General features: G+C 55.8%; 9 protein-coding genes across 9 annotated transcripts; 4 read left to right on the forward strand and 5 right to left on the reverse strand.

Moving 5' to 3' along the window:
- The first annotated feature begins 82 nt into the window (after positions 1–82).
- B0I36DRAFT_149026 (uncharacterized protein) lies at positions 83–1,521 on the forward strand. Its single transcript, XM_046148485.1, has 2 exons — positions 83–666; positions 731–1,521. The coding sequence occupies exons 1-2, from the start codon at positions 352–354 to the stop codon at positions 1,403–1,405; spliced, it is 990 nt and encodes a 329-aa protein (XP_046008998.1). The 5' UTR covers positions 83–351; the 3' UTR covers positions 1,406–1,521.
- A 1,461-nt stretch (positions 1,522–2,982) lies between these two features.
- Positions 2,983–4,718, reverse strand: B0I36DRAFT_329124 (uncharacterized protein). The gene has a single exon (XM_046154682.1). It carries the CDS (start codon positions 4,448–4,450, stop codon positions 3,398–3,400), a length of 1,053 nt encoding a protein of 350 aa, XP_046008999.1. The 5' UTR covers positions 4,451–4,718; the 3' UTR covers positions 2,983–3,397.
- A 1,307-nt stretch (positions 4,719–6,025) lies between these two features.
- B0I36DRAFT_248141 (chitin synthase 3) lies at positions 6,026–8,787 on the reverse strand (the record flags this gene model as incomplete). The annotated part of the gene is made up of 2 exons (XM_046150356.1): positions 6,026–6,737; positions 6,800–8,787. 2 exons carry the CDS (start codon positions 8,785–8,787, stop codon positions 6,026–6,028), a joined length of 2,700 nt encoding a protein of 899 aa, XP_046009000.1.
- A 1,621-nt stretch (positions 8,788–10,408) lies between these two features.
- B0I36DRAFT_329128 (uncharacterized protein) lies at positions 10,409–11,019 on the forward strand. The gene has a single exon (XM_046154683.1). It carries the CDS (start codon positions 10,502–10,504, stop codon positions 10,781–10,783), a length of 282 nt encoding a protein of 93 aa, XP_046009001.1. The 5' UTR covers positions 10,409–10,501; the 3' UTR covers positions 10,784–11,019.
- Positions 11,020–11,973: 954 nt separating this feature from the next.
- On the forward strand, positions 11,974–13,998 carry B0I36DRAFT_365449 (heterokaryon incompatibility protein-domain-containing protein; the record flags this gene model as incomplete). Its single annotated transcript, XM_046159135.1, has 1 exon — positions 11,974–13,998. The coding sequence occupies one exon, from the start codon at positions 11,974–11,976 to the stop codon at positions 13,996–13,998; it is 2,025 nt and encodes a 674-aa protein (XP_046009002.1).
- A 661-nt stretch (positions 13,999–14,659) lies between these two features.
- B0I36DRAFT_433394 (Sec1-like protein) lies at positions 14,660–17,456 on the reverse strand. The gene is made up of 2 exons (XM_046162666.1): positions 15,476–17,456; positions 14,660–15,411 (listed from the first exon to the last, which is right to left on the reverse strand). The coding sequence occupies exons 1-2, from the start codon at positions 16,963–16,965 to the stop codon at positions 14,763–14,765; spliced, it is 2,139 nt and encodes a 712-aa protein (XP_046009003.1). The 5' UTR covers positions 16,966–17,456; the 3' UTR covers positions 14,660–14,762.
- A 987-nt stretch (positions 17,457–18,443) lies between these two features.
- Positions 18,444–19,384, reverse strand: B0I36DRAFT_149084 (uncharacterized protein). The gene has a single exon (XM_046148486.1). It carries the CDS (start codon positions 19,195–19,197, stop codon positions 18,700–18,702), a length of 498 nt encoding a protein of 165 aa, XP_046009004.1. The 5' UTR covers positions 19,198–19,384; the 3' UTR covers positions 18,444–18,699.
- A 1,042-nt stretch (positions 19,385–20,426) lies between these two features.
- Positions 20,427–24,396, forward strand: B0I36DRAFT_329134 (uncharacterized protein). The gene has a single exon (XM_046154684.1). It carries the CDS (start codon positions 20,462–20,464, stop codon positions 23,963–23,965), a length of 3,504 nt encoding a protein of 1,167 aa, XP_046009005.1. The 5' UTR covers positions 20,427–20,461; the 3' UTR covers positions 23,966–24,396.
- A 137-nt stretch (positions 24,397–24,533) lies between these two features.
- On the reverse strand, positions 24,534–26,165 carry B0I36DRAFT_329136 (actin family). The gene is made up of 3 exons (XM_046154685.1): positions 25,935–26,165; positions 25,426–25,851; positions 24,534–25,345 (listed from the first exon to the last, which is right to left on the reverse strand). Exons 1-3 carry the CDS (start codon positions 25,951–25,953, stop codon positions 24,615–24,617), a joined length of 1,176 nt encoding a protein of 391 aa, XP_046009006.1. The 5' UTR covers positions 25,954–26,165; the 3' UTR covers positions 24,534–24,614.
- Between the last annotated feature and the right edge of the window lie 797 nt (positions 26,166–26,962).

A 26,962-nucleotide genomic window follows, 5' to 3' on the forward strand; every position in this document is an offset into this window, starting at 1 on the left:
CGGCACAGTCTCTGACTGCACAACCGTCTCGTCGGCAACGTCTCGAACGAGGCAGTCACGCTGCCGCCTATCAAGGTTGTCCACCAGCCGGGCTCCCCTCCTCCCCTCGGAGCTGTGACTGCCCACTACCAAGCAGGCTCCCGCACCTGCCTCGTCTGCCTCGCTCCTCCGAGGCCGTCACCACTTCTTCACCAGACAGTCACTTGTCGCAGTCCAAGCCTCATCCGACCTTTCGCTACAAGACTTCACTCTTGGCTTTGTGAACGGTTCACCTCCCGCGGCCAGACTGTCCTCGTCGCACTACAGGATCACGACCCTTTATCCCTCTACCTGCTGGTCGTGTACAAGATCATGGACGCACCCTCCTCCGGACAAGGCCAAAGCAAGGCCAGTGACGGTGCGTCACCTGGAAGCTGTGCAACCTCTAGGAATACTACTAAAAGGTCCCCAGCAATGCTCTTAGTCACACTCAACGTATCTCGCGGCAACCACGCACAACAGACGACCCGACGACTCGTCTTCACACCTGAGAAGCCCGTAATCTGTGTAGGGCGTGCCTCGAAAGTCACCTCCAAGGGTTTTGTTGCGAGCGAAGCAAACGCCTTCTTCGAAAGCCCGGTCATGTCTCGTCAGCATGCCGAGCTTCTCGCCAACTTTGACGATAAGGTATGTGAAGCAGTAATTTTTAATGAAGATGCATTTCAGAGCTGATATTCTCCCATTCTCATAGTCCATCTCTATAAAGGACAGCGGGTCCCTCCACGGAACCTTTTACACGTCCATCGATACCGCCTCCGAAATTCAACTCGCTGCTGGTCAGGCTCAGAAACTGTCCCACCAAGACGTCCTCCGTTTCGGAATCAACATTTTCCGGTCGGAAATCACGCATCCTCCAACAATCGTCTCTGTGGAGATCAGCGAGGAGCAGCGTCGAAGTGCGATCAGCCGGCTGACGCCAACAAACAAATTCTCGGTGCCTGACGACGTTGATTCGGATGATGCTATGAGCGATGGGGAGGAGGGCGATGACGATAGCGTTGTGGAGACCCCCCAACCCCCTCGGAATAACAACGTCAATATAAAGACAGTCGATCTCACCCAGGAGGAGCCAACCAACGTGATTGATCTGACGACCGACCTCGACAGGACAATCGTGATAGACGACCCTGAAATCTCCAGAATCGACGTGGTTTCGGTAGATGAGGCTGATGTGGACGCGGAGCACGATCTTCCGGTACTATGGGACTCGGACGATGAGTCCTCCATTCACAGTGACATGTCTGACAAAGACAGTGATGTTGACAGTATCGAGGAGGATGACGAATCGATTCTGTGCAGCGAAATTGACGACATGGACGACGAAGATATTGAAGAAGAGGGCGGTAAGTTGCTCAAGACGATTTAATACCAGCATAAATACTGACTTGATTTTGCAGACGATTTCTCAGTGGCATCCCATTCTAGCGAGGATGCTGAAGCTATTCCCGAGAAGCAGGCCATCGACTTATGCTTTTTGGAGGCCCAGCCGTCCACCCGTCATAAATCACCGAGTGACTTTATTTTCCACTCTGGGCATGAAACTACTTCTCATGAGGACGAGGCTTTGGCTCAGAACGAACAGCCCGTTCTCAGTGCCATGGAAGAGTCATCTGAAGTCAACCTGGAGCCAGCAGACGCCCAGGTCTCTTCAGCATGGGAAAATTCTGGAACTAGCTTCATCAACAATCCAGAGTCTGTCCCAGCGGTCGCTTCTCTGAAGGGTAGTGCGGACAAGCAGCCTGACGTCGACGATACAAGCGCATTCACATTTGAACAAAGCAAGAATGTGAATGCTGTCAAGCGGCTGCTTATTAGCGATCTGCTCGCTGCCGAACCACAAGCCACCGTACCAAGCGGTCCGGGCGAGTCCTTCGCATCAGCGTCCACAAAGCGATCCTTCGACACAGCATTCGCCGCTGATGAGATCGACACCGCGGTTCAGAACATCACACCGACAGTGTCCACAGTGGCAAACCAGGACATCGTCGTCGATTCTGCTGCGATCACCACAATCGTCCGCAAGACACGCAGTCACGCGCCCAAACGGCGGCGAGTTGCTGAGCTTGCAGCCTGTCTCGCCTTGGGCGGCGCCGGCGTGCTCTCTGCACTCATCTACACAGCTCCGTCGTTTGCATGAGGAAATTTGACACACGGGAGGAGTCTTTGGGCAGGTTGCGTGTGGCCAGCCGGATGTGATGGCGTTCCCTTATTGAGCTGGCAGCGAGGTTTCGGTGGGTTTTCCTAGGTTTGTTTATGAGGACAGGCGTTTCGGCACGGTATCGACAGCTTGTGCGTGTCTTTATGAATTGTTTATTTACTTACTTGTTTCGGACTACTTTCATGAGCAATCAATGTTACCAAGAGAGGTTCAATGTCAGTCATTTCCACCCTTTCAGAGGTACTGTTCCCTGAAACGTTGATTGCGAGACTTCGGGGCCACTGGAAAAGATTGATTAACCTGCTTCCGCAAACCGTGAACATTGACTCGTCCGTGAATGGTCAAGCGATTGAACTTTGTGAAGCGTGACGTCCCGTCACTCAGGCAGGCAATAGGCAGGTACGTTGACTGGGAGGCAAGTAGTCGGCGGGTGCAGAGCACAAGCATCGAACGAGATGAATTTGCCAGAGGAGAAAGTCTACACAGTCCAGACATCCACGATAGATATTTGCGAAGACAGGGAGCCACGTCCTACAACCAGTCACAACACTTGATGTGTCTTTGTTACCCATGTCAGACCACTTCCTCCTGGGCTAAACTAGTGCTGCCCGGCTTACTCGTATAAGACTCTCCCCAAGCCCCGACAATTGTCATTGCATGGTGTCTCTCTGTTTGCCTTTGGCAATCATTTGGTCCTGGAGAGAGGTTTGGACGGGCTGGTTCTTTTTCCGAATTTTCAGGATAGCAGTGTTGTGTTCAGTTTCAAGAGGTTTCTGGTGATAATTCTGGGGAATATTGTGTTGTGATGTATTGAAATTATATTGTGTCTAACCAAGGGTATCATCCGCCGTCTTTTCTCGCTCTAGATCTAGCTGTACCTCTGTACCTCTGTACCTCTAATCTCTACTTCGAAAGCACATCGTCTCTAGTTTCTAGTCTCTCTATGTTCTAGTATTATACGCCAGGTCGCACTGGGCCTCTTTCCATCGCTGATTGTGAACCGCGAATCGCCAGTATGTGATTGACCAAATCTGACGACTTGACATGACTGATCCGGTATCGCCAGTGGAAAGGGGATGCGTTTAGTCGACGGCGACTCTGTTTGAGGGGAACCAGTCCCCTCCTTCAGGAGTTCGTAAACAATAACGATCATCATGATTTCCGACCCCCCCCCCCCAACAACAACAACAACCTCCTCAATTACTTCTTCTCGCTCACCACGGCAGTCTCCTCGATGTTCTTCTTGACGGGCGCCTTAGTCGCCCAGCAGAGCCAAGAAACCGCAATGACAAACTTGACGCCGCCGCCGATCCACAGCGCGGCCGCCATGCCCGTGGTGCCCGCCGCCCTGCCCAGCCATCCGCCCATGACGGCGCCGACAAACATGAGCACGACGGCGCTGGCGCGGCGGTTGCGCTTTGGGTTCTCGTGGAGCCCGCTGAACAGCAATGGGTCGCTCATGAGGTCGCAGTACACGCTGGTGAGGACGTTGGTGGGCACCTCGTTGAAGCCGAGCTGGCGGGAGCTCACGATCTGGCCGCCGAACTGGAACGCGAGGAGCACGATGGGGACGAGGACCAGGAGGTCGATCTCGCCGTTGACGGCCATCTCCTCGGCGAGGTGGAGGTCCGCGAGCTCCGGGACGGCGCCGGACTGGGCGAGGGCGGCGGCGGCGAAGATCATGAGGGACTGGGCGAGGAAGTTGAGGGACAGGGTGAGCTTGCAGGTGGGCTTGAAGCGGCGCAGCTGGCCAAAGGTGAAGGCCCCCAGGAGGAAGGCGCCGATGGAGGACAGGGCGCGGAGCCACATGAAGGGGACGTGGGTGGGGAGGTAGGCGGCGCCGAGGGCGAGGAAGACGGTGTTGCCGGTCTGCATGGAGACGAAGACGGCGGCGGCGGAGAAGACGACCGAGTCGCAGAGGCCCGAGACGAAGCTGCAGATGCAGACGGGGATGTCTGCGTACGCTTTGTCGATCTCGTGGGACAGGGTGGAGAGGAACGTGGGCGGCGTGGGTGATGAGGATGTCTTTGGCGCTACATTTTCGTCATCGTCGTCGTTGCTGGTGGTGGTGGGTTGTTGTTGTTGCTGCTGATGGTCCTGTGGCAGCTTGGTGCTGTCGCTGTTGCCATTGCCGCCGGCCTTGGACGAGATGGACGTCGCCGACGAGGCGTTGGCGGTCGCCGTCGCGGTATGCGGCGGGCTTGCCGTCAGGTCGGCCGTTGTCAGTGGCAGGACGGGCTCCTGGCCGGCCATCTTATTATGTACTGGAGCGTCGAGCTATTGGTTACTGTAGAGCGCAATGCTTTCTGCGCCGGCAGTTGGAGGTGCCTCGCTGGATCGTCCAATCAGGGCCGCAGCTGGTACTGTTACAGTGCTGTCAATATGCAGGGTCGATCTTTGATAGGGCTGCGCGCTGGCGTTGACAGCTGTGGATTTGGACAATCGCCCAAGTGAGTGATGAAAACAAGGGAACGGGGAGAGGAAACAGAGGGACCGGAGGGAAAAGAGCCTGAGGCGTCCCGTGTTCGAAATATTTCCCACAGGCAAGACTAGCCTCACGATGGCGCCGGCGACCACCCCTGGCCCTTCACCACATTTGAGAGGTCCCGCGACACGATACCCCATCGGAAACAACAAGGGCCCGCCGCGCCAAGGCCGCCTCCGTCGGCACCGTCCGCGCCGAACTCGGCGACATGCCACAGAGAGATAAGCCATGCCCCAAACCAGCCCGGGGCAAGTACAGAGCCGTGTCTCAAGTGCGACAGCCGAAGTGCAACACCCGCTTTCGCAAAGAACTGCAATTAATGTTAATGCTTGGCGGGAGACGGCGGCAGGAAAACTTCAGCCGCTGTGCCTGCCATCATGCATGGTTGACTCACAGCCACATTGCCATAGAGTAAATGTGTTTGTAACTTCCAAGGATAGAAGCCCTCGGCCCTGGGACCACTACGCCACAGAACCTCTGGACTTCTGGCCCTCTGGACCTCTGGACTTCTGGCCCTCTGGACCTCTAGACCTCTAGACCTCGAAGCAATAATGCTCGCATAGTACACGCATACATACTCCTGCTTCGCCCATGGACGATGAGGCTTTTTGTATAAATCACGGTTGCCAGACAAGCGGGATCTTTCATCTGAGACGCCTCTGGCGCAATCACCAGCCGCAATCACGACATCACGCGCCCCCAGCTCACCCCAGCTCAACAAGCTTCTAATGTCGCCTCATCACAAGAAATCCAAGGGTTTTTTCTTTCGTAAAAAACCTGGCTGGCCGCGTCTCCACTTGGCTGTCACTTCCCTCGTCTGTCTGTCGCGAGATCTGCCATTCGCGGTCGGTGCCATTGTTCCGTGCCGGGTTGCCGAGCCACGGCCGGGCGCTGCTCACGCACCGTCGCTCAAGAACAACACCTTACCAGGCACCTTACCAACAGCAGTGTATGGACAAGGAGTGCCCTCGCAAGTAAGCCACCGTCTCGAATGGAACAAGCAGACACGATCAATGAAGGATACGTAGATGAAATCTGTATATCTGTTTGCCGTTTCAGAGCGGGAATCAAGGCAAAATAGTGTATCGACCAACATAAGTAAATCATAAAGTGTCATCAGCATCTCTTGTACGTCTCCGAGTACAACAAGCCAAAACAACCCTCTCCACAATCCAGCTCGCGGGTGGGTGCTATGCATGTCGAAAATAAGCCGCCTTGGGCAAGAAAGGAAAAAGAGCCTGCAAAACTATCGGGTATCTTGGAAGGTTGCACCCCAGCTTAAACCGATACAAAATCGCGCGTCCACACTCGACAGGCACACCACGGCCCGCACTGCACCGCAACTATACACCTCTGAACATACGGACAATCAAGAACCAACACGCGCCAATGAACTTGAAGGCACTGAGGACCGCCACACTCCACAGGACAATCTTCATGTAGAGCTGCGCCCGCAGGCTCTCCGCCTCTTTTTCAGCATTCGCGTCCAGATTCTCAAGACCAGCGGTGCTCAAAACGAGAGCGCAAAGTCCAAAGTTGGTAATCATCCAGATGAGAACGACCAAGGACCGGATCCACCGGTAGTAGTCCATCTGCGCCTCGGCCTTCTGGGCATCGGTAGGTGGCTTCTTCTCAGCCACGAACTTGGTAGAGAACTCTCTAAGCTCCTTTTCGTACTGCTTGTCCAAATCGGTCTCGTCTGGCAGGTCAGTCTTGCCCTTGCCATCCTTGGTATCGACCTTGGGCAACTCATCGGGCTTATCGTCACCCTTGGTACCCCACGAAATGTCGTGAGTGTTGCAGAAGGCGTAAACGTTGAGAACGTTGATGAACGTCGGCGTCAAGAGCAGATACTGGATGAAAGACGTAATCATGTGCCATGGGTCGAAGAACAGGAGTGAAGCAATCAGCCAGATACCGTATGTCGACAGCATCGATACGATAAGTGAGAAAAAGACAGGATCGTTGAAGATATCGCTGATCTGGAACTGTCCATCGGCGAGCTGAGTGCGCACGGCGTCGACAGAGATGTAGACCGCCGCAAAGGTCAGATATCTACGTGGACGTTAGTCAGTCATCCATGGTATATAGGGTTCAAAGGGGCTGTTAACACTCACATCATAATGATGGCCCAGAAGATGACCATGGCAGTGTAAAGCTTGCCAGAACCGGCAGGCCGGTTACCCATGGACAGAACGAAGCATGCCACCAAGGAAATAGCGTAGAACCACTCGAATACGACCGCGAGAATCTGCCCAACTCGACCCAGGAGATGAGGGCTACCAAGACTCGTGGTCAAGATCTTGAAGACGAGGAAAAAGTTTCCTATACCGAACCACGCAAAGATCATGTTGATGGTGGAGTAGACGAACTCGATGAAAAGCATGAGTTTTCTCAAGGCAGAGTGGTCGGACCGGAAGAATTCGTAGAAGTGGGCAATGGCGTAAATGGCAGCGAAGAACGAGCCGTTCAGCCAGCGACGGCGCTGCAAGACCAGCTCCGTGATCGTATCGGGCACGTCGGTCTCTCCAGTAGCAGACTTGACGTACTGAAGGATCCAGTGGCAGTTGCGCTTCGTGACGAGCTCGAAACACAGGATACGATCCTCAGCAAGATACATGTTGGATGTGAACAGACCAGCGCCGGCACCATGCAAGGTTTCGCCCTTGAAGTACTTCTCCAGCGGGCCCTGGCCGTTCTTGTCGTTCTGCAGAGCAACATATCTGTAAGCCGAGAAGGCACCTGGCAACACAGAGATGAACCCGAAGGCCGACTCTAGAGGCTTGTCCAAGATGTTGCTCATCTTATACTCGAAGTTCTGCGTCGCAACCAAGGGATTGAGCAGATACTTCCCTCCCGTACCAAGCATTGCTTTGATCTCGCCGCAAGCACCAGCGCACATGGGCTCGAGATCGAACGCTTTCCAGAGCTGGTAAATCGAGTTGCCACCCGGCCTGGTACCCGCGTCCAAAAGCACACAAATGTTCGGATTCAGGACGCGCCCAAAGGCTTGGAAGAACCATCTGTGGGAGTTGATCTTCTTTTGGTTCTTCTCTTTCAGGCAGAACAGCATCTGTACAGGCTGCTTCTTCGGGATAAGCTGGACCACGTCGTTTTTGATTTGCAGTCCGACTTGTGTGGTGTACTCGTAAATGTGTGCCGTCACAGGCTTGTCGTTAACTTGCTGCTTGGCGATACCTTCCTGATACACTCCCATACCCGCGAGGAGCGCCTGCGTACGCTTGTTGATCTTGGCACGTCCGTCACTGACGACACAAACGACAATCTTCTTCCACGCATCAGGACCCCATGACTTGCTCTCCTTGCGGCTGCACATATACTCGATGTTCTTGAAAACACCAACCATGGTTCGTGCGAACAGGATATCATCTTCGTTGTACATGGTGACAACGATGAACAGCTCAGTGTGGCGAGGCTTGCTGAAAAGCTTTTGACGAAGCGTGAAGTTTTCGGTATAGAAGTCGTTGGGGTCACAGGTAGCGGCGGTGTAACGCATGTGAGTGAACTCGTCACGCTCGCCGTGAGGGAGCTGGTTCAACAGCCGTGGCGGCACAGGACAATCTAGGACGAGGTTGCCTCTGTACAGCAAGACCTGCTTGACTGTCTTCCAACGCTTCAGACCCTGACCTGCTGGACGTGGCTCATCTCTGTATGGCTCCTGACCCTGGACGTGGGAGTCATTGGTCTCAAGCATTGGCCGCGACTGGTCATCGTAATCGTACGCGTGCTGGTCGCCGAACGGAGTCTCGGGGTTAGGAGTATAGGGTTGGTTGTAATACGCGTCGTGGTGCTGCTCCGGATTGACAGAGTATTCGGAAGGGTGCCCCTGCCCGTGGCCGTACGGGCTATGCGACACGTCGGTCACGGACTGTGCAGCGTTGAGTGACAGCATATCGCTTGACGAGCCGTACCGAACGGGGCCGCCAGGCAGATCGAGGTTGGTGTGGGAAGCAGCAGGTGGATAATTGTTACCATAGGGCATATCGTCCAACTGGTAGCCATGTTGCTGCTGCTGTTGCGCCTGGCCATGATAACCTGGCCCGGGCGATGGCGAGGGGTGATGGCCCGGTCGTCTGTTGTCCATTGTTGGATCGTAGTAGTCGTCGTCTGAACACGTTCAGGTTAGAAAAGGACACGCTGCAGAGAACCGTCAAAAGGCAAGTAGATGTGGTGCCAGTATAGCGAAGGTCGAATGTGTTGGCGTCACCAGGACGAGCTTGTGACAATCTTCCAGAGGCCAACAAGTGGACTAAGCTCGGATGAATGGCAAATCCGGGAGGGCGACACGCTCAACCACGATCAACGGGCGACGGCGCTGGGGAAGGGTGGCAAGCAGTGAGACAGCTCAGAAGGAAAGTGGAATGCCAAATGATGGCTGGGCAGAAGAAAAGTATGGGGAACGGGGAAGGGAAAATGAGCATGACCTACCTAACCGGTTATACGACATGGTGTGCGTTTACTTGCCCTCTGGGGGAGAGGCCCGAGCTGCGAGTGAGTGTGGGATTCGTGATCTGGTGATTTCGACCTGGGGTATGGATGGACGAAACAGTCGACCGTGGGTTGAGGTGGAGTGGGCGGGCCGTGCAGGACGTTCCTTTGGCTGGCTAAGTGTTGCCGGGCGCTTTTACAGATGACTTGCTCGGAAAACCAGGAATCTATTTTGGAGACCGAGAAGAATTCCTAACGTCTGCCAGTGGTCTCGAGCGATGTCAGCGTGATTCGCAGCAGTACTCAAGAATGTAGCTGACGACAGCGTGGGCTGGGGCTGACTGTGACGATGGGTTCATGGGCCACGTCCACGAGCACGGTTTCCAGAGACCCGCCGGAACTCACTTACAGACTTGAGGCCTGCGAATTGCGCGCCAATTCCTGCGATGCTGCCGAGCACAGCCTGGTGCTTCCTTTTCGCGTGTCTGAGGCAATGGGACTCGAGGCAGGTCGAGGAGAGCAGTGGTCATGCGTCGCACAGGGTCGCAGAGATGGAGGGCGTCAGGTGGGAGAGCGCGGCGGGCGGCAGGGAGAGCTCGGGGCAGCCGGCCAACCAGAGAACGAGCGCAAGGCGTGGGAGGGGTCGGAAGGTGAGACAGCAGCGTTGCTGGGCGCGAGGACGCAACGGGCCGGTCAATGCGCAGGGAGCCGGATGGAGTCGTGGCCTGTGAGATTGCAGCAAAGGGGCCTTGCGGAAAAGGGGCGGCGTTTGAGATAAAATACGACAGGGAGCGAGATCCTCACAAGGCACACACAGATGGGGAGACGGGGGAGCGGCGGCGGCGGGCAGGCGCGTTTCATGTTGGCCCACGCCGCCCGCTGATGTCAAAAGTCGCGAATCCACAGGGCAACCACTTGACAGCGCCTGTTCCGGGAAGGAGCTGCGCCTGCCAGGAAACAGGACCCGCACTTCTCCCCCTCTGGAAAGCACCATCGTCAACACAACAGCAACAACAGCCTTCGAGGCTAGCAACCTTAGCACCATGTTGGAGGGCTGTGCTGCCACCGCGCCGCCCTGAGCCCCTCTGCCTGTCTCTGCCCATTACTCGCCATGCCGTCCTGCCGACGACGCTTTCCACGTCCCCCATCCCTGCCTCGGTCGATCGACAGGGGGTCGTCTGCCTCTCACAAGTCTTCCTTTCAGCAGACCATCCAGGGATGACGTGAACGACCCTCGGACCCCCCTGTCTGCCCGGCACTTTCGCCAGCTTTGGAGTGCCTCTGCCATGGCATTCCGTCGATGTCCAGCATGTCGAGAAATCCGGTTCTGACTTGCCATCACAGCAGCAGCAACGCACTCCCAACGCGTCATGATAGTCGCCTGTGCTTGGCAAACCCTGTTCCCCATGCTTCCTGTTAAAGCTTCAAGCCCTTCAAGCCTGCTCCCCAAACCTCTTGCCAAGAGTGCTGGCACTGCCCCAGGTCATGTCTTTCGTCAGTCTGTCATCTACTTTTGGCAAGCGCCGAGCCAGCCGCACCAGCTTCTGCAGCGAGACTTCGCCCTCTTTCTGACTACGTACCGAGCCATACTCAATCCTCCGTTTGCAGTTGACAACAGGCCGTGCCTGACGAAAGCATGCTTACCCCCGTGACATGCTTCTGGTGGCGTCCTCGGTTGTAATGAGGCTTACAAGGCTGGATCCAAGAGAGGACACAATCACCATCCAGGCTCAGGACCATTCGAGATAGACCGAAGGCGCTCAGAGACTTGACCCTCCCCCAAGATTCACATCAAATGCTCCATCACACGCTTGGGCCGTATTGACTGAGCGGCAAGAAGCCGCGCGTTATGGCGTGGGCCATTTTAGGCAGAGATATTCTTTTGCGACGGTTAGACGATGGTACAGATCAGGTCGTGAGGCTCGAAGCCCCAGCATGCACGATACCTATTGGTCCGCTGGCTCGCTACAAAATTAGCTACAGTGGCAACCCTTCAGCCAACCAGGGGACTCAGCCACAACTCTGTACGTTTCCACCCCTTCCACACCCAGTTCACTCGCCTGGGTGCCTGGTGTGGGCATTGCACCCATGGCTAGCGTACACTGCCGGCACAGCTGTTAGCAGTGCCTCTGTGGGAAGTACAGGGTGTGTTCTTGACCCTTTGCTCCCGTCCAATGATTTCCGGTAATGCTTGGAACAAGTCCCAGTTTGCAAGCACACGCTATGGTGACTCTAAGCGACTGAACGGCCCTAAGCGCCAGGAAGGAGGCCGGCCATTGGTACCTTAAGGTACTTAAGTAGTTAGGTTCGGAGCGCTTATGGCGCTAAGCTTGCCGCATCACGCGGGTGAATGTGGTTGTTGGCTCGTGGTTGTTGAATGTGCGATCGCATTGGAGTGTTACCTCGCGGCTCTCGACATGCCTCAAGCTAACGGCTGTCTGTACTTGATGCTGGCAGCAGCAGGTAGTTGAGCACAACGAGGAATAGCTATCAGCGATCATCTGCGCATCGATTCATCGGCGCTCATGTGCATGTATAGGGCTTCTCTGTTCGACTTCGGGTGACTTGAAGATAATTGTTGGTTCTTGGAGTCAAGCGCCGCACTACTTGCCGCCTTGGATGTTGGTTGTAGAATTTCGAAACAGAAGCGCGGCCCGCATGCAACCCGGGCGGTTAAGCAACCCTCTTCGCGGCAACTCGGCTCATATGGAGCGCCTCTTCAATCATGAAATAGTTATAAGACGTGTGTTCTGCCAAGATGGAAAGTTGCTTCCCAGTCGCTCTGATGTGTATCTAACTTTACCTCATCCTTTCTGCGGTCTCCTGGACATCTTCAGGCACAATGACGCACTCATACCAATACAAACCCCTGCCAGCACAATGTCACAGCCGCATATTGGAACTGTCCCCTTCACCGGACAGGAATGCTGCTATCCGAGGCTCCCTCAGGGACATCAACATCTACCAGGACTATGACTATCGAGCGCTGTCATATACTTGGGGCCCGCCAACGTTCACGCAGAAAATCATCCTCGACCGAGACGCTTATCTCAAGATCACGCCCAGCCTGCACGATGCTCTGGTCCGTTTCAGGGACCCCCATCGCGTGGTTCGGCTGTGGGTTGATGCCTTGTGTATCAATCAGGAGGATGTGGAGGAGAAAGCGCGCCAGATTCCCATGATGGCCGATATCTACCGCACCGCCTCCATGGTCCTGATGTGGCTTGGAGATTACCAATCCGAAGGTTCTTCACTCGACTACATCAATGCTGCATCACGCAAAATCGAATTCCCCGGTGTCGCGAAGGACGTTTACCCTCATGTGCAAAGGCTCCTGGCCTTGAAGTGGTTCACGAGACGATGGGTCGTGCAGGAAGCAGTTCTCAACACGCATGTCCAGGTCTACTGCGGCCGGTCCGCGAATATGCCCTGGCAGAGACTCATCGACGTGGTATTATATCTTGTCCGTGTTTCGGGCTCGGTCGGTGGGCTCCGAGTAGTGCAGATGATGTCAACTCTGCAAGAGTCGCACCGTGCTCGAACTCAGGCCGGGCCGATTCCCAACACGGGCATCCTGGACATACTCACCTCGTTCTCGAGCCTTGCCTGTGGAGATGCTCGTGATTGCATCTTTGCGCTCGCTGGTCTGGCTTCGGATGTGTCAATCCGGCACGGGCCGCGGCCAAGAACAAATTACAATACGGACATTGTTGTGCAGGTCGACTACGAAAAGTCTGTCCAAGAAGTCTACATTGACTTCGCTGCTAGTCATCTGTGCGATCGCACGCGGCTTGGCCGGCTACTACAGATAGCAAGCCAGCGCTCAGATGGAACACATCTCAAAGGCATCCAAGGCGTATGCTCATGGGCTCCGGATTGGCGGCTGTCACCCGTACGCGGCAGCTTGTCCGGTGGTATCGACTTTAGGACCTGTAAAGTCCGTGTCGGTCAGGTCATGAGCGAGCTTCGTATCGATTTCTCGCCACCCGTCAATGGGCAAGCTGAGTCCCTTGGCTACGTGTCATACTCACGTGTGGACTCTGCATCAGCTGCTTTCCCTTCTGACGCTTCAGAAGGAGGTATTGCCGCGTGGGTGCGCAGCGTCTGGCAAAAGGTCATAGTTGTAACTTGCAAGTTACAAAGGGCGTCAAACCTGAGCGGGACACAATTGTCGGTCCTCCTTGGCCAATTCGAACGGCTCGTCACCGAAGATCCTCACTCACCCTGGCTGCAACTCACCAACGGAATGTGGCTCGACACCTTCCGCAGCTCGTCAGAATTCCGACGTATGGTCCTGGGCGACCGGGGCTCGGTCTATGTGCCGCCCTCAAGCCCAGACCTGTTCCGAGCAATTCGGACAATCATGTCTGGCCGATGTCTCCTGCTCGCAACCGTCATCAGTCCAGATACCGGGGACACTTCTGGTGTCTCGTCGTTCTCCAAAGCGTCATCACTTTTCTCGAAAAAGCATACTCAAGAGCCCAGTATGCCATGGCCAGTCATGGCCATTGGGCCGTCTCATTCCCAACCGAATGATGTGCTCTGCAGCCCGTCCAAGGTCGAAATCCAATGCTTGCCAAACGATGCAGAGGGGCGTTCGCATAGCTACTACGAGCACCTCGGCAAGGTCTCCTGCATTCTACGGCCATACTCTGGCCCAGGGACGGCGTCCCATCCGCCTTCGCCACCGCGGACTCCATCACCATCAAACACCAGAACTGCAGACGTGCCTAGGTTCTTGTACGTAGGCGAGGTCAAGTCCTACCGCTTATATGAGGCGAAGTTCACCGGCAAATACGACCCGAGAGTTCAGAAGCGGGCAATCGCGCAACACCAGCATCGGCTCAACTCGATCATCTTGTGCTGATGCAGGAAGAGCTGCCATTGCTCCTGTGACGGTAAAGGGAGGGGAAGGAGGGATCTGACTTTTCTGGTTTCGAGGCGCAATAAGGAATCATGTTCCTGTCCTGTTTTTGTTCATTCTATGATTTAATGTAATTTATCATTGTCTGCGTCCAGAAACATTGCCCCGTCACTGGGGTGGCCGCGCCCCCAGCGACACAGGCGACACTATATTTGTGAAATACTGCAGCTCTCCGTCCATGATCGCTAGTCAACACCACAAGCAGAACAATATGCAAAGCGGCAGCCACAAAGTTGTGGAGACCGACAAGAAATGAGGTATACATAGATACTTGCTAATTTTTCCATTCTCCTTCTGCAAGCCCTCTCGGAGTAAAGGGTTTGCAGGACATGTCTACCCGTGGAATTGGAATGTGCCTGGCGGACCTCCACACAACTGGCAGAGGTATTGCTGGAACAACCGGGAAAAGAGGAAGACCCGGATCATTCTTACATCGGTGATTGCAAAACCACTGGAGTACTCGAAGTGCAGCCGGCCGATGGACGCTTAGACCTTGAGACTTTGAGCACGGAGGAACTTTCTAGGACTAGTGGCCCCGAAGTGCCTCTGCCGCCTAGCCGCCTCCATCGCTAGATTTCAAACACGATGAGAACATGGAAAACTTGTACGCGCAGATTCTCATATGCTCTTGCAATGTGATTATTATGCTGTGTAATGTGGCGCTCCCATTGACCCTGTACAATCCCCCATAATCAAACACACCCACTCTAGCTTCCGGTCTCGCGGCCGAGCCTCTCCAGTTCCTCGGTGATGAACTCGCGCGCGTTGAGAAGCTCCGTGCTTCCGTACACGACGCGCTTCTTGCTGGCCTTGCCTTCACCTGTGCGGTGAACCCACTCCTGCAAATTGCCGTACTCGTCCATGCTGCCGCCGCCGACGGTGAAGACAACGGCGTCTGAGTAGCCTTGCCTCCTCTGCCCAAAGCTGGCGCCAGTACCTGGGGCCGGGGCTCCGAGGCCGCCGGGCATGCCGCCGGCGCCGGTGTTGCCCGCGCGCATCTGGCTTGCCGGAGGCATCGTTCCTCGAGCGTTCGCGCTACGAGGGTCGAAGTAGAGGTAGTTCTCGGTCTTTGCGATCGCGGATGACGAAGCTGTCTGTGGGTCCATGATAGACTCGACGATTTTGGTGACTGTCAGGTCGCGATTGGCGGGAAGGAAGTTCTTTATGCCACCAATCAGCGAGTCGAAATTAGATGCGAGGTTGCCGGGAACGCCGACGCCTGTGTCCTTAAGGCGATCGGTCAGGCGGGTGGACAAGGAAGAGAACCGGCCGAACAGGTCGCTAGACTGTGCTGCCGAGTGGGATGATGGGTTGTTGATTGTGGTCAGCTGTGTCATCTTGGTGGTTGCTCGGACTCTGTAATGTGTTAGACAATCATAATCCTGGATATATCATTCTTGGCAAAATCGGGATGACTTACTGTCGGACGTAGGGCAGTGATGTACAGTCCACCCCACGTGCTGTGAGCGCCTCCTCAAACTGTGTCCAGTCTGCCCGGCTGACTTCCTGCTCTGTGCTGAGGAACCAAATGATGAATAACCGAAGCTTGTCCAACGAATCTGAGCCTTTGGTGTCGTCCTGAATGACCTCAAGGATCTGAGCCTTGGTCTGCTTCATGACGTTCTCCTCGAGCTGGAAGTAGTTGTCCAACTGGCGGTTCTTGATACCAGTCAACAGCGCCGCGAGGATGTTCATGTGCATGTCAAGCACAGCTTTCCGCTCGCGAAGCTCGGGAAGTAGTGTGATGGCAGCCTTCAGGTGTTGTGCGCTAGCGCTCGTGTCCATCTGCAGATCTTCAATCGAGGATGCACCCGTTTTCTTTGTGATGTCGGCAGCGTCCTCCTTGTATCTTGTCAACTCTGCGTCGATGTCCTCAGCCACCTGAGGGAACGGCACGCCTGCATTCTTTTCCCAGAAGAAGTCGGTCGCCGTAAGGTCATAACCCTTCTTCGTCGAGCCCTTGGCCGGATTCTCCTCGTCTATGGGCGTCTCGATCGTGATACGGTTCAACTTCATGTTCAGAACATCGTGGACCAAAGACTGATACGTCCACGAATGTGACAGCATGGGGTTCAAGTCAACATTCCGGTCAAGGATGATCAGCACAGGTCTTGAGGCTGGTGCTGCCGCTGATGATGACGGCCGATTGCTCGACGAGAACAAATTGTCGTTGCCCTTATTGTTGAGGATATGGTCGCGGAGTTTCCGGTCGAGCTTTGCGGCAATCATCTCTGCAGCAGCACCCTTGGGACACCGGATGATTGGCACAACGGCCATCGTGGCAATGACACTGAAGAGGCCGCTAACGATACGATCAACGACATGGTCGAGCTCTTCGTCCTTGGTCTTTGCGCTGTTCAAGGCCCAGTACGTGTGCTCTTTCTGCATACCCAGCGAGAAGAGGTCCGGCTCGGCAACAATGAAGTTGAGGTACTGGTCGAAGACTTGAGAAATGTGCTCGTGCGTGTCGGCAGCGACAACAGCATTGCTGAAGTCTTCCAGCAGCGGGCGAGGTATCGTAGAGAGGAAGTTTATGTACGCCGGAGAGTAGAGGCCAGCGGCAAGATCGGTTGCAATCGCATCGAGGTTCTTCTTCGTTGGCTCGAGGAGGTAGATGACTGGGACGTCGGGGATCGGGTGACGGCGCTGCGCGAGGCCCATGTGCATGGTCACGCCCATGGACCTGAGGTCACTGACACGAAGGACACTGCTGATGACATCGCGGCCAAGCTCATCGAAGACGAGAACTTTCCATATCGGCTGGCCCTCTGGTGTCAGGATGGAGCCTGCTGGGGCGAGCCCATTGGCGTGGGGTTCGTTGTCCTGATTGTCGACGGTCTCGTTGAGGTTGAGTATGCGCTTCAGAGAGGCGACCTGGCGGTCTCTGAGAGAATTGCCGCTCGAAGCCATTCTCAGGGGTCGGCGCGGCAATGGTGCGCGTGGTTCAGCGGTAGTGTCGGGCTCTGTGCCGTCGTTCGTGATTCACCCTGGAGCTTCGTAGTCGAGTCGCACGGCAGGGTAGGTTGGCCAATGTCGCGCGATTAGGGGCTGTCCATGGGGCGGAGAGCGCAAACGGAGTACCAATGCGAATGGCTAGGGGAGGCGATTCGTGCACACGTCGAGTTGGAACAGTCGGGCTCGCAGTAATGGGGGGTTCGATCGATCAAAGCGTGTCGCGAAGCTGTCGCAGGCCCAGCTATTGTGCTTTGGCGGGATCTAGACGCTGGCAACCTGGAGCTCGAAATGCCACTTTGGCCATTGCCTGAGGCGCAAGGTACCAGTGACGTGGGGTGCGGGAACGGCCAACTGGGGCGGCTGGTACCAGACACGGTCTACGGATGCTTTCAAGGTTGCTTCACATGCGACCAGCGCCTTTGTGGGCCAACTGTTTTCCAATATTGGGCATCCAGTGACGACCGAAAAAGGCTCGAGAAGTTCAGAGAGGCAGGCTCAAAAATCGACCGCGGTCTCCATGTAGTATGATTCTACTGTTGTGTTCGACCGCAGCACCTGTTTTGTTCCGTGCGGCTGCACAACAGGCTCTATCTATAGCTCACCTAGTAACCACAGGGATGCTTATATCTTCTGCTGAGGAACACTGCAGTCCATAAGCACAGCTGCGCACGCATCGTGCCTGGATCTGGCTTCGCCGGTCGGGGATGAAATCAATGGATAGCAAATGTGACGCTTTTCAGTTTATCGGTCGAAGAATAGCCAATGCTGCCGAGTGGGCCTTGCTGGTCCATTCAGGGCCTCGTGTCCCCTGGTGCGAGTTCCCAGTGGGTCACACGCTGAGGCACGGAGAGTGCTTGCCTCGCCTGTTCGAGGTACGGCCTACCTGCCTGCCTCCCGCCAGCTTAACCCCCTACCTGCGCACCCTCGCCCTCTCCTCCAACTCTCTCTCCTTCACATCCTCCCTCCGCGTCCACGCGCAGGCCCTCACTCGCCAGCCTCAGAATCAATCGCCGGCCTTGATTCCATCGGCCACATCTGCTGCAGCGCTCTTGTTGCCAGCCTGCATAATTCGCCATCTGTCTCTGACTTCACTGCCTGTCCCGCTGGCATTACGCGCCAGTGCTTAAGGACTCTTAATCCGACCTCTTCGCGTCACGTCTTGGGAGCGCCGTGGTGAAGACGACTTCGCCAGCGCGTGCACATCCGTCAGCGACGACCCAAATAGTTGCTGTACGCATCGCCAGGGTTCTTGTCTGCCAAAGCGCACCAGCAGAGCCCATCCGGTCCCTTAATGACTCGGGGGGGGGGCTATTATGTTGTAAACATCCCACTCTCAGTTGAAGAGAGCAAGACAGAACGGGCACTGGTGGGCGTTTTCGCTTGGTCGCGGGCATTCTGATGCACACCTTTCCCGTGTGAGGAGCTACAAGGTACCTAAGGTAGGTGACTGCAAAATGACCACCCATCCCTTCTTTCTGCACCCACACACAAACACAAACGCACGCACTCCCCTCTACCATCCGAACAAAGCCCATCAAAAACGGCTGCTGGTCGTCCAGCGCTCCTTGACCTGCGACGCGCGCGTCTTCCGCTGCTCCAGCCTGCCTTTGACCAAAAGCCGCACCGAGACCTCCCACCCTGCAGGATTGAATTGCAGAGGGGCAGGGATCATGTGGCGGGAAATGGTGGCTAGTCACGCCCGCCCAGCACGCGCCGCGCCAGCAGCCGTGAGTGGGTTATTCGCCTCCATCCGAACAGAGGGACACTGGAGAGCGCACGAGGACGAATGAATCTTCGCACTTGGGCTGTTTCCTGCAAAGCAGTCGAGCAACGCGACACATAATGTTCGCATGCTTCCCTTGCCCTCTCAGACCCCCTGCCTTCTCTACCTCTAGCTCCATCCAGGTTACCAGACATGAAGGACTCTTGCGTGGGGTACGGCTTGTCAGAATACCCACGACAGCGCGCCAACCTGTCGATACGATTGACAGCGGCATCAACGAGCAGTCTGTCGTGCGACGAGGAAAGGCTTGGGGTGTTCATTCCGCAATTCGGCAGTTGCGCAGTTCTCGTCGTGCTGCGCATCCCTCGAGTAGCGCATCTTGAGGACTTCCACGCATGAGCGATGCTCTCATCGCCAGTGGCCTGATGTGGACGCTTTGCGTTGATCTCCCACAATCCCATCATCCAGTCATAGCCCACGACAGCGCCATATCATCCCAGGAGCCAGCAGCCAGTTCGTCACTTCATGTCGCAATCTCTCATGCCCAGTTGGAAAGCCTCTTGATCCAACGTTGGCACTCGTTCGTCTTATTCACTTACTCTGCACGTCCGACTGGATCGACGATGCATCCCGAGATGGGCTCTGAAAGCTGATTTGTTCTTTGCGTTCTAGATACCCATATATTACCCTTTTGGGACTAGGCCCTCGTCACCTTGCTGCACTTGCCCAGCACTTGACCCCACAACCTTAAAGCTACACCCCCCCAATCCAGCGCCAGCTCATTGGCCAACCCCAGCCATCAGCAGTTTCACCCTGCTGAACCTCTGAGGCTGTTGAATCTTTGCATCCTGTACCGTGTCAGATCAAAAACTCCAAAGAAGAATTGGCATCTCTTCCGAGGCTGGACTGATAATTGAACACCTTGCTGCACAGGGCGCTGGCCCAGCCAAAACCACGGCAGCCGCGATGGAACAGGGTCACGCCGGGTATTGGTACCAAGATGGCGCAAATGCAGCTCACGGTAATGCAGACTACTCGTTTGGCGAGTACAACAGCTTGCTAGAGAATCAGGTGTCAGATTTACCGTATGAGACTGCCGCTGGTGGCTATGGTGGACAGCCTGCTGCAAATCACCAGGTGAACCCAGGGCACTATGAGCCTGGCCATGGGAGGCAACAACACGTCTATCACGACATGCCGACTCAGAGTCCTTCACAAGCATATGCTCAGCCGGCAAACGGGACCGGTCATCAGGCCCCCCTTAGCCAACATCCGCAATTGAACCCTGCCTACCACCAGCATCATCAACAGCAGCAGCAGCGCCCGGTGTACGAAGGCGAAAGTCATGGCGGTAATGCCCAGTTCCAGCCTCATACTGCCAGCGGTTATCAGCCAGGCCAACCCTCTGCGTACGCTGTCCCGCCGCAGGCCCAAGGGCAGTACAGCCAACCGCCCAGCCAGCATGCTTTACATCCGCAGTACCAACAAGTTTTGGCCCAGCCTACGCCACGTCATGTCGCCAGTCCAAACCCCACACAAGCTCGACATACACCTGTGCAATATGCCGGCTATGCGGAACCTGGTGCTCCCCAGCAGACTCCTGACGGTGCTGCCAAGCCGCAGGCTTCTCACAACCACCAGAGTCCTCAGCAAGCACATGCGACACAATACATGCCGCAGTATAGTGGCCAGAGTCCTGCTTTCACTGCCGGAGCTCAAGGACCACATATGTACAATGGCAAGCAATCACCAGCCCCCATCTCGCAACAGGGGACTTTTCAAAACCCGCAACCGGGCACCTATGGTGCCAATGGGTATCCGCAAGGTGCCCATCCAAATCCGAGCACACAAATGAATGCTTCTCCAGGGCATTGTTTCCAACCATTCGTGCCTCCGCAGCATTCTCAGGCTCAGGAAGGTTCTGGTATTGCTCAGGATCAGTCACACGTCCCCCAGGGCAAGCGTACCATCACACCGGCCTCAGCAAGTCCCCATGGGCCTGGCGGACAACCGTATAATACCCTCCAGCCTTATGGACAAATCCAGCCTCAACCCCAACCCACCGCCCCCATAGTCTTCCAGGCTGTGCCCAACCACCCACACCTCACAGTCTCATCAGCGCCAGTCAGATATCGAGCCAAAGCAGGTCGAGCGGAAGCCGTGTTTACGCCAGTTGAGCATGTCTTCAAGACCGAACCACCCAAGCCGAAAACTGCGGGCACACGCAAGACCTCGTCCACGAAGGAAGCAGAAGCCTCATCAAGCTCGGAGAGTGAGGAGGAAGAGGAGGATGGAGAGACCGAATTGGACCGTGAAGCTGTCAAGATCATGATCAAGATGGGGGTTCCCAAGAACACTCCTGAGGCTGTGGAACAACAAGTGGTCCAAAGGGTGTGGCAAGACCAACATACTGCTTACGACAAAGACAAGACGTCCAAGGCCATCCAGTGGTTTGGCACGTTTGTTGATGGCTTCTGGGTTGAAGTTAAACGACTCAAGGACAGCCTCAAGACGGCCGAAGAGAATGGTGAGAAGGACAAAATTCCTTCTCTGCAGGCTGCGGCGCGTCGTCAGAATGAAATGATGCATACCGCCATTCAAACAGCAGAGAGGTTTGGCGAGGAGTATCTTGTTTCCAACATGGGTGGGAATCGGAAGCTCTGCACAATCATGAGAAATGCGTTGGCCAATTGCTTCACAACAAAGGACTTCACCGGGCCCTACCCGCGTGTTCTTCTCAAACTCATGTCCCGATTCACAACCATCGACACAGAATTTCTGTCAAAGCTCAAGCTCGACGCTCTCCGAACAAAATATGGCGAGCAGATTGACAGCGAGATGAAGGGATACATCGATCAGATCATAAAGAATGCGAAAATCCGTGATGAGAAGACGAAGCCATCCGAGGCCAACAAAGAGCCGAAGAAGGCGGCAACCAGGCCGCTCTCAGCGGATCCAGCAAAGAAGCCATTACCCCCAAGCTCAGGCGCGCCAAAGGTCCAGGCGGTGAAGAAGGAAGTCGAAACGAAGAAGCTCGCGCCTGAGATAAAAAAGATCGACTATTCAGGCCTGGGATCTGCCCGAAAGCTTCCGAATGGTGCACCCAAGCCCGCCATCAATGGTTCACCCATCAAGAGACCTCGCGACGATGATCCTGATTCACGAACCGCTAAAAAGGTTGCGGTGGAGGGAAGTGCTGGCGCGCCGACGACTAAAGCCTCCAATGCCAACGTGTCCGCACCAGCTGGCCCCGGGGCACAGCAAGTGACTGCTTCGGCCAAGCCCAAGCCTTCCGCAACGATACTGCCCGGCAAGTCACGGACAATTGTCAAGCCCGTTACAAAGAGACCCGAGCCTGCAGCACCCAGCGCGTTCTCCAGTATCAGCGGTCTTCTGGCAGAGATTGCCAAACCCAAAGAGGCGCCAAAGGCTCGGGAAGAACCCGAACGTGCGCCAGAGACACCCGAAGAGACAGCTCGCCGACTCCGGAAAGAGAAGCGTCGCAAGCTTCGCGTTGTGTGGAAACCAGACGACCAGCTCGAGGAAGTCCGGATCTTCACGCACGATGCAGCAGAGGACGAGGGACGTGGAACCAATATGTTGCGTGATGCTCGGGACAACCGCTCCGAGGGACAGATGCTGAAAATGGGTATCCGGGATGACGAGGATGATGCCGAGGACGATGGCAAGCCTCGCGAAAGTAGCCTACGGGAATGGGTCGTACCCAACATGATCAGCTTCGACCAGATTGGAGAAGCGCAGCGGGATAAGAGTTTTGTATCACGTGGTGGTGTTAAGGACATCAGCTCGGAGCAGAGGAAATTTATGGAAGAGTACGAGAGCCGAGAGCTGATGGCCGTCTATACGACCGCCGCAGAGATTCCGGAAACACCACGATCACCGCCTCAGAGAGCCCTGTCTGAGATGGAAACCACACCCAAGGTTGCCGTTCTGCCGTCAGACACACCAAAGATGCAGGAAGTCCATCGCAGATGGGCAGAGTTTGGCCAATACGGCCCGGTTGCGGCTCAGCAATTGGCGCTGTCAAGACTTGGCCTCGATCAATCGGGCTCGTCCAAGGCGGCGTTTGAGCAGTCTAGACCGAGCACCGCCTTAGCTCCCGCGCCACGCTTCATGACCCAAGAAGAGCGCGACGAGGCGGTCCTGACTCTCCTCAGATCTGACGCCGTCAAGAACTGGAAGGACCCTACACCGTTCGATCCAGCAAACCCACGGACGCAACGGCGCAACGACTATGCTGATCCCAAGCTGCAAGAGGCTGCCGATGCTATTGAGGCTGTCTGCGAGAAATTTCGCGGAAAGCCTTATCCCCCAACAGAGCCCCCTGAGCACATCACCGCGCCGGACCGTGCGAGAGAGTGGTGGGCCGGCCACGAGCGCGACGTTGCCTCCAGAGCTGTCAAGGACGCCAAGACTCGTGCCAAAGCTCTGGCGGACGAGCACGCTCGCAATGCTGCGGTGGCCAAAGCTGCCCAGGAAGCTCAAGCGGCAGCACAGGCTGCCGCCCCTGCTGCAGGCTCCAATGATATGGCGGCCTGGGCTGCCTATTTTGCTCAGGCGCAGGGCCAACAGCAACAGGGCCAGTCCCAAGATCCTGCTTATGCTGCGATCCTTCAGCAAGTCCAAGCACTTCAGTCCGGCCAACAACAGCCCGCACAACCAGCTCAGGCGACCGCCAACGACGTGCAGTCTCTCTTGGCCGCTCTCGGCGGGCAGACGGCATCTGCCAGCCAGCCTCAAGGCCCTGTCGATCCTGCCGCAGCAGCTTGGGCCGCGCACTACCAGAATCAGACCCAAGCACAGACTCAGGCACAGCCAGATCAGCAAGCAGCGTGGGCAGCCTACTATGCTCAATTTGGCGCGCAGGCACCAGGCAGCAGCAACAACAACAACGCCACCTCTCAGGAGCAGAATGCTTCCGGCAGCAACCACCCATCAAGGCAGCACGAGCAGTACCGCGACCACGAGAATGACCGCAATCCCAGACACCACGACAACTTCTCGCGCGACCGTGACCGTGCCTCGCGACACCACGGCGGGAAAGACCGCGGCGGCGGCAGTGGCAGTGGTGGTGACAGAGGCGGTGCGGCCGCCCATAAAGGCATCAACCGCGCCCTTATCGGCACCAAGCCATGCTCGTTCTGGGCCAAGGGCTTGTGCGCAAAGGGCGATCAGTGTACTTTCCGGCACGATCCGAATGATCTGAAGTGATTGTGCACCGCAAAAGGAGCGTTGCTTTCTCGCAAGCAGCAATGGTATTCAGGGGCGTAAAGTGGGCAGGACGCGACTCACTTGTAATATTGTCCGATCCACGCCAAAAAAAACACGAAGAGATACGCGGGAACAGGGAAAGCCAGCAGCAGCATACCTTGAAATATCAAACCTTTCAAGCAGGCGTTCTTGTGGTTGTACCATCTGAAATTTTGATAGCTACCACTTCTTCTCGTTTTTCTTTCTCCTTCTTTCTTTTCCTTCTGTCAAAATACACAATAGCATGCATGGGTGGATGGATGAATGGCCTGGCGGGTAGAAAGCAAGACTCTGAGCACCTGTGAAGGAAGGGAAAATGAAGATTAGCTGGCGCAGCTACTGGCTGCTGCTGTACAAATGAAAAAAAATTGACACAAATGAACCGATCGTGCGATCATCAAACTTCACTCTCATAACTTCTTCACTGTTTACCGTGCTCCATGTATGTATCACAGCCGAAGTGTTATATCGTACACTGTCACTGCATAGTAAGAAAGTCAAGGAGAGAGAAGGAGCTCACAACGAAGGCTGACGAAAAATGGGCTTTTTTTGCTACGTAGTAAAGACCACCCTCTATACACTTTGAAAAAACCAATGACCACTACCTTGTCTATCGAGGACCCAGCTTCTCGAGGATTCTCGGGCCCTGCTCCGCCCACTCCTCCTTGGAGATCCACATGCTGTCGTTTTGCGCCATGATGTTGGCGAGCACGGCGCCGCCGAGGAATACCATGTGCCTCCTGCGGGGAGGGTCTTCTATTCTGACCTTGAACTTGTTGAGGCGTGTCGGGTCGCCGCCCAGCACGCGCGTGAGCCACAGCTGCTTGAGCTCCTTCTCCAGTCTCGAAGGGAGGCCAGGGTACATGCTGCTGCCTCCGGAGAGGACAATGGCCTTGTACAGGTCAGCGCGGACGTCGACGTCGGCGGCCTGGATCGTGTTGAACAGGAACTCGGCCATGCCAGGCTGCTCGCAGTCGACGAGGTGGGGCTGGAACAGGCACTCGGGGGCCTCGAAGCGCTCGCTGCCAACGCGGATGATGCGGCCATCGGGCAGGGTGTAGCTCTCGACAAGAACAGTGGTGTCCTCGCTGAGGCGCTTGTCGAGCTCGAGGTCGTACGAGACGTAGCACAGCTTCTCCTTGATCTGGCGCACCGTCTCAAAGTCGGCCGTCCGGTTCAGAGCGTATCCGCGTCGCAGGAGCAGGGAGATCAGGTTCTTGGTGACGTCGCGGCCGGCAACGTCGAGTCGGCGGGTGAGGTGGTTAAGGACGACGGATTCGTAGACGGGGACAATGTGGGTGACGCCATCGCCAGAATCAACGACAACACCGGAGCTGAGACCTGTTGTAGGGGGGCACATGTTTAGTTTCTAGTCGCAGACAAACTGCGAACTTGGCCGCGGGTTTTCCGAGACGACTTACCTTGAGCATACAACGCCAGCACGGCCTGAATGGCAACATAGACACCACCAAACCCGTAGCGCTCAAACATGACCTCGCACATCTGCTCGCGGTTCTTCAGGGGGTTCATTGGAGGCTCGGTCAGGAGGATCTTGCGGCCGCGGGGGTCAACCTTGAGCTTCTCGAAGAAGGTAAAGTCCCAGAGGTGCTGCATGTCTTCCCAGTTCCTGACGATGCCGTTCTCCATGGGGTACGAGATCTGGAGCATTGTGCGGGCCGCGGCGGCCTCGTCTCCGCACATGATGTCCTTGATTACGAGGTCGCTGGTGTCGGCGCCCTTCTCCTCGCTACGCAGGATCGGCCGGCCGACCATCGAGGGGAACTGGTGCTCGGGGAAGTTCTGGGCAGCATAGCCGACCTTGAGGAAGCCGGTGCCTCCATCGAGGACTGTGTGTCGGGCGAAATCGCTGTGGTTAGCTTGGTCTGGCTTGAGCAGGCGGGTGGTTACACGGCTGTGTGCGCGGACTGACCGATGGGAGCTTCCGACATGGTTGCGGCGGGGATTTGACGAATGGCCCTGCTGTGAGGTCGTCGTGGGACAATTGGGATCCGTCTGGACCGCGGGCGTCGGTGGTGAGGGTGTTTTGGGGGTCGAGGGCAGGAGGGTGGAGGGGTTGGAGGTTGACGTCGGTCGATAGGGCGGTGCCTGCTGGTAGCGTAGCTCGGTGCCTCACGGCGCAGTGCAGCTCCAGTGGGTGGTGTCAGCGCTGCCTTCCGCAGAGACAAGCTGCGGGTGCTATTATGCACTGCACTTGAGACCTGTCCGCGCAGCTCGACAGGACGGACCGTCGTCATCATGAGGCTGGTGCGCTTTTGTGGCGCAGTGGCTGGGTGCCATGGGTACTTCCTGGAGGCTGCTGACTCAGGGCTCTCCAGGGGTGGAGCCATTCACCCAGCTCTGTAGGTCAGTTTAAACAGGTCCATCCAGGTGTATTGCCAATTTCATCAGATTTTGGTTCTGAAGAGAGGTTGTGTTTCACTCATTTCAGGAGAGGTAACATCTCGCCATGGGATCAGGACTGCTTTCTCAAGAAGTTCCGACACGACTGCTTCAATTTTGAGCCTGGCTCATTGCTCCAACGGAGCAATGAGAAACCTCCAAACATCCGCTCCTCGTCACACGACAAGCTTTGCGGCATGGGACGCTCTCTATCAGATTCAGATTATTATTCGTTCTCTGCAACTTCGGGTGCTCTCTGTCGTCCTAGGGACCATAAGGTGGCGTGGACGCCAATGGCCCTCCCAGCCTGGGGACTACCTGTTTTATGGGCAACAGGACGATGCCTTGTCCTGGAAAAAATGTCATATATATCGTTATATCGTAATATTGTAACATGTCAGCCATATTTTGGCCCTTCTTGCCTTCTTTCTGAACACGGTCAGAGAGTGCACACTTGTGTGATGGGGAATGCCCTACCACGGCCGAGGCTTTCCGTCTTCCCCAGCTGGGATCTCCCGGGGCCCAGACGCTACCGAGACAGTTTTTAGTGGAGGGGAG

Source organism: Microdochium trichocladiopsis (genome assembly GCF_020744255.1).
Source record: "Microdochium trichocladiopsis strain MPI-CAGE-CH-0230 chromosome Unknown B0I36scaffold_8, whole genome shotgun sequence".
Lineage (NCBI taxonomy): Eukaryota > Fungi > Ascomycota > Sordariomycetes > Xylariales > Microdochiaceae > Microdochium > Microdochium trichocladiopsis.

Bases quoted from the DNA above. Each gene is read 5' to 3' on its own strand.
- B0I36DRAFT_329134 (XM_046154684.1), top strand. From the start codon at position 20,462: ATGTACAATGGCAAGCAATCACCAGCCCCCATCTCGCAACAGGGGACT.
- B0I36DRAFT_433394 (XM_046162666.1), bottom strand. From the start codon at position 16,965: ATGGCTTCGAGCGGCAATTCTCTCAGAGACCGCCAGGTCGCCTCTCTG. The intron at 15,412-15,475 runs GTAAGTCATCCC...AACACATTACAG, and splicing joins TCACTGCCCTACGTCCGACA to AGTCCGAGCAACCACCAAGA.
- B0I36DRAFT_149026 (XM_046148485.1), top strand. From the start codon at position 352: ATGGACGCACCCTCCTCCGGACAAGGCCAAAGCAAGGCCAGTGACGGT. The intron at 667-730 runs GTATGTGAAGCA...CCATTCTCATAG, and splicing joins TCGCCAACTTTGACGATAAG to TCCATCTCTATAAAGGACAG.
- B0I36DRAFT_149084 (XM_046148486.1), bottom strand. From the start codon at position 19,197: ATGATGGGATTGTGGGAGATCAACGCAAAGCGTCCACATCAGGCCACT.
- B0I36DRAFT_329124 (XM_046154682.1), bottom strand. From the start codon at position 4,450: ATGGCCGGCCAGGAGCCCGTCCTGCCACTGACAACGGCCGACCTGACG.
- B0I36DRAFT_329136 (XM_046154685.1), bottom strand. The intron at 25,346-25,425 runs GTAAGTCGTCTC...CCCCTACAACAG, and splicing joins GCTGGCGTTGTATGCTCAAG to GTCTCAGCTCCGGTGTTGTC.
- B0I36DRAFT_329128 (XM_046154683.1), top strand. From the start codon at position 10,502: ATGATAGTCGCCTGTGCTTGGCAAACCCTGTTCCCCATGCTTCCTGTT.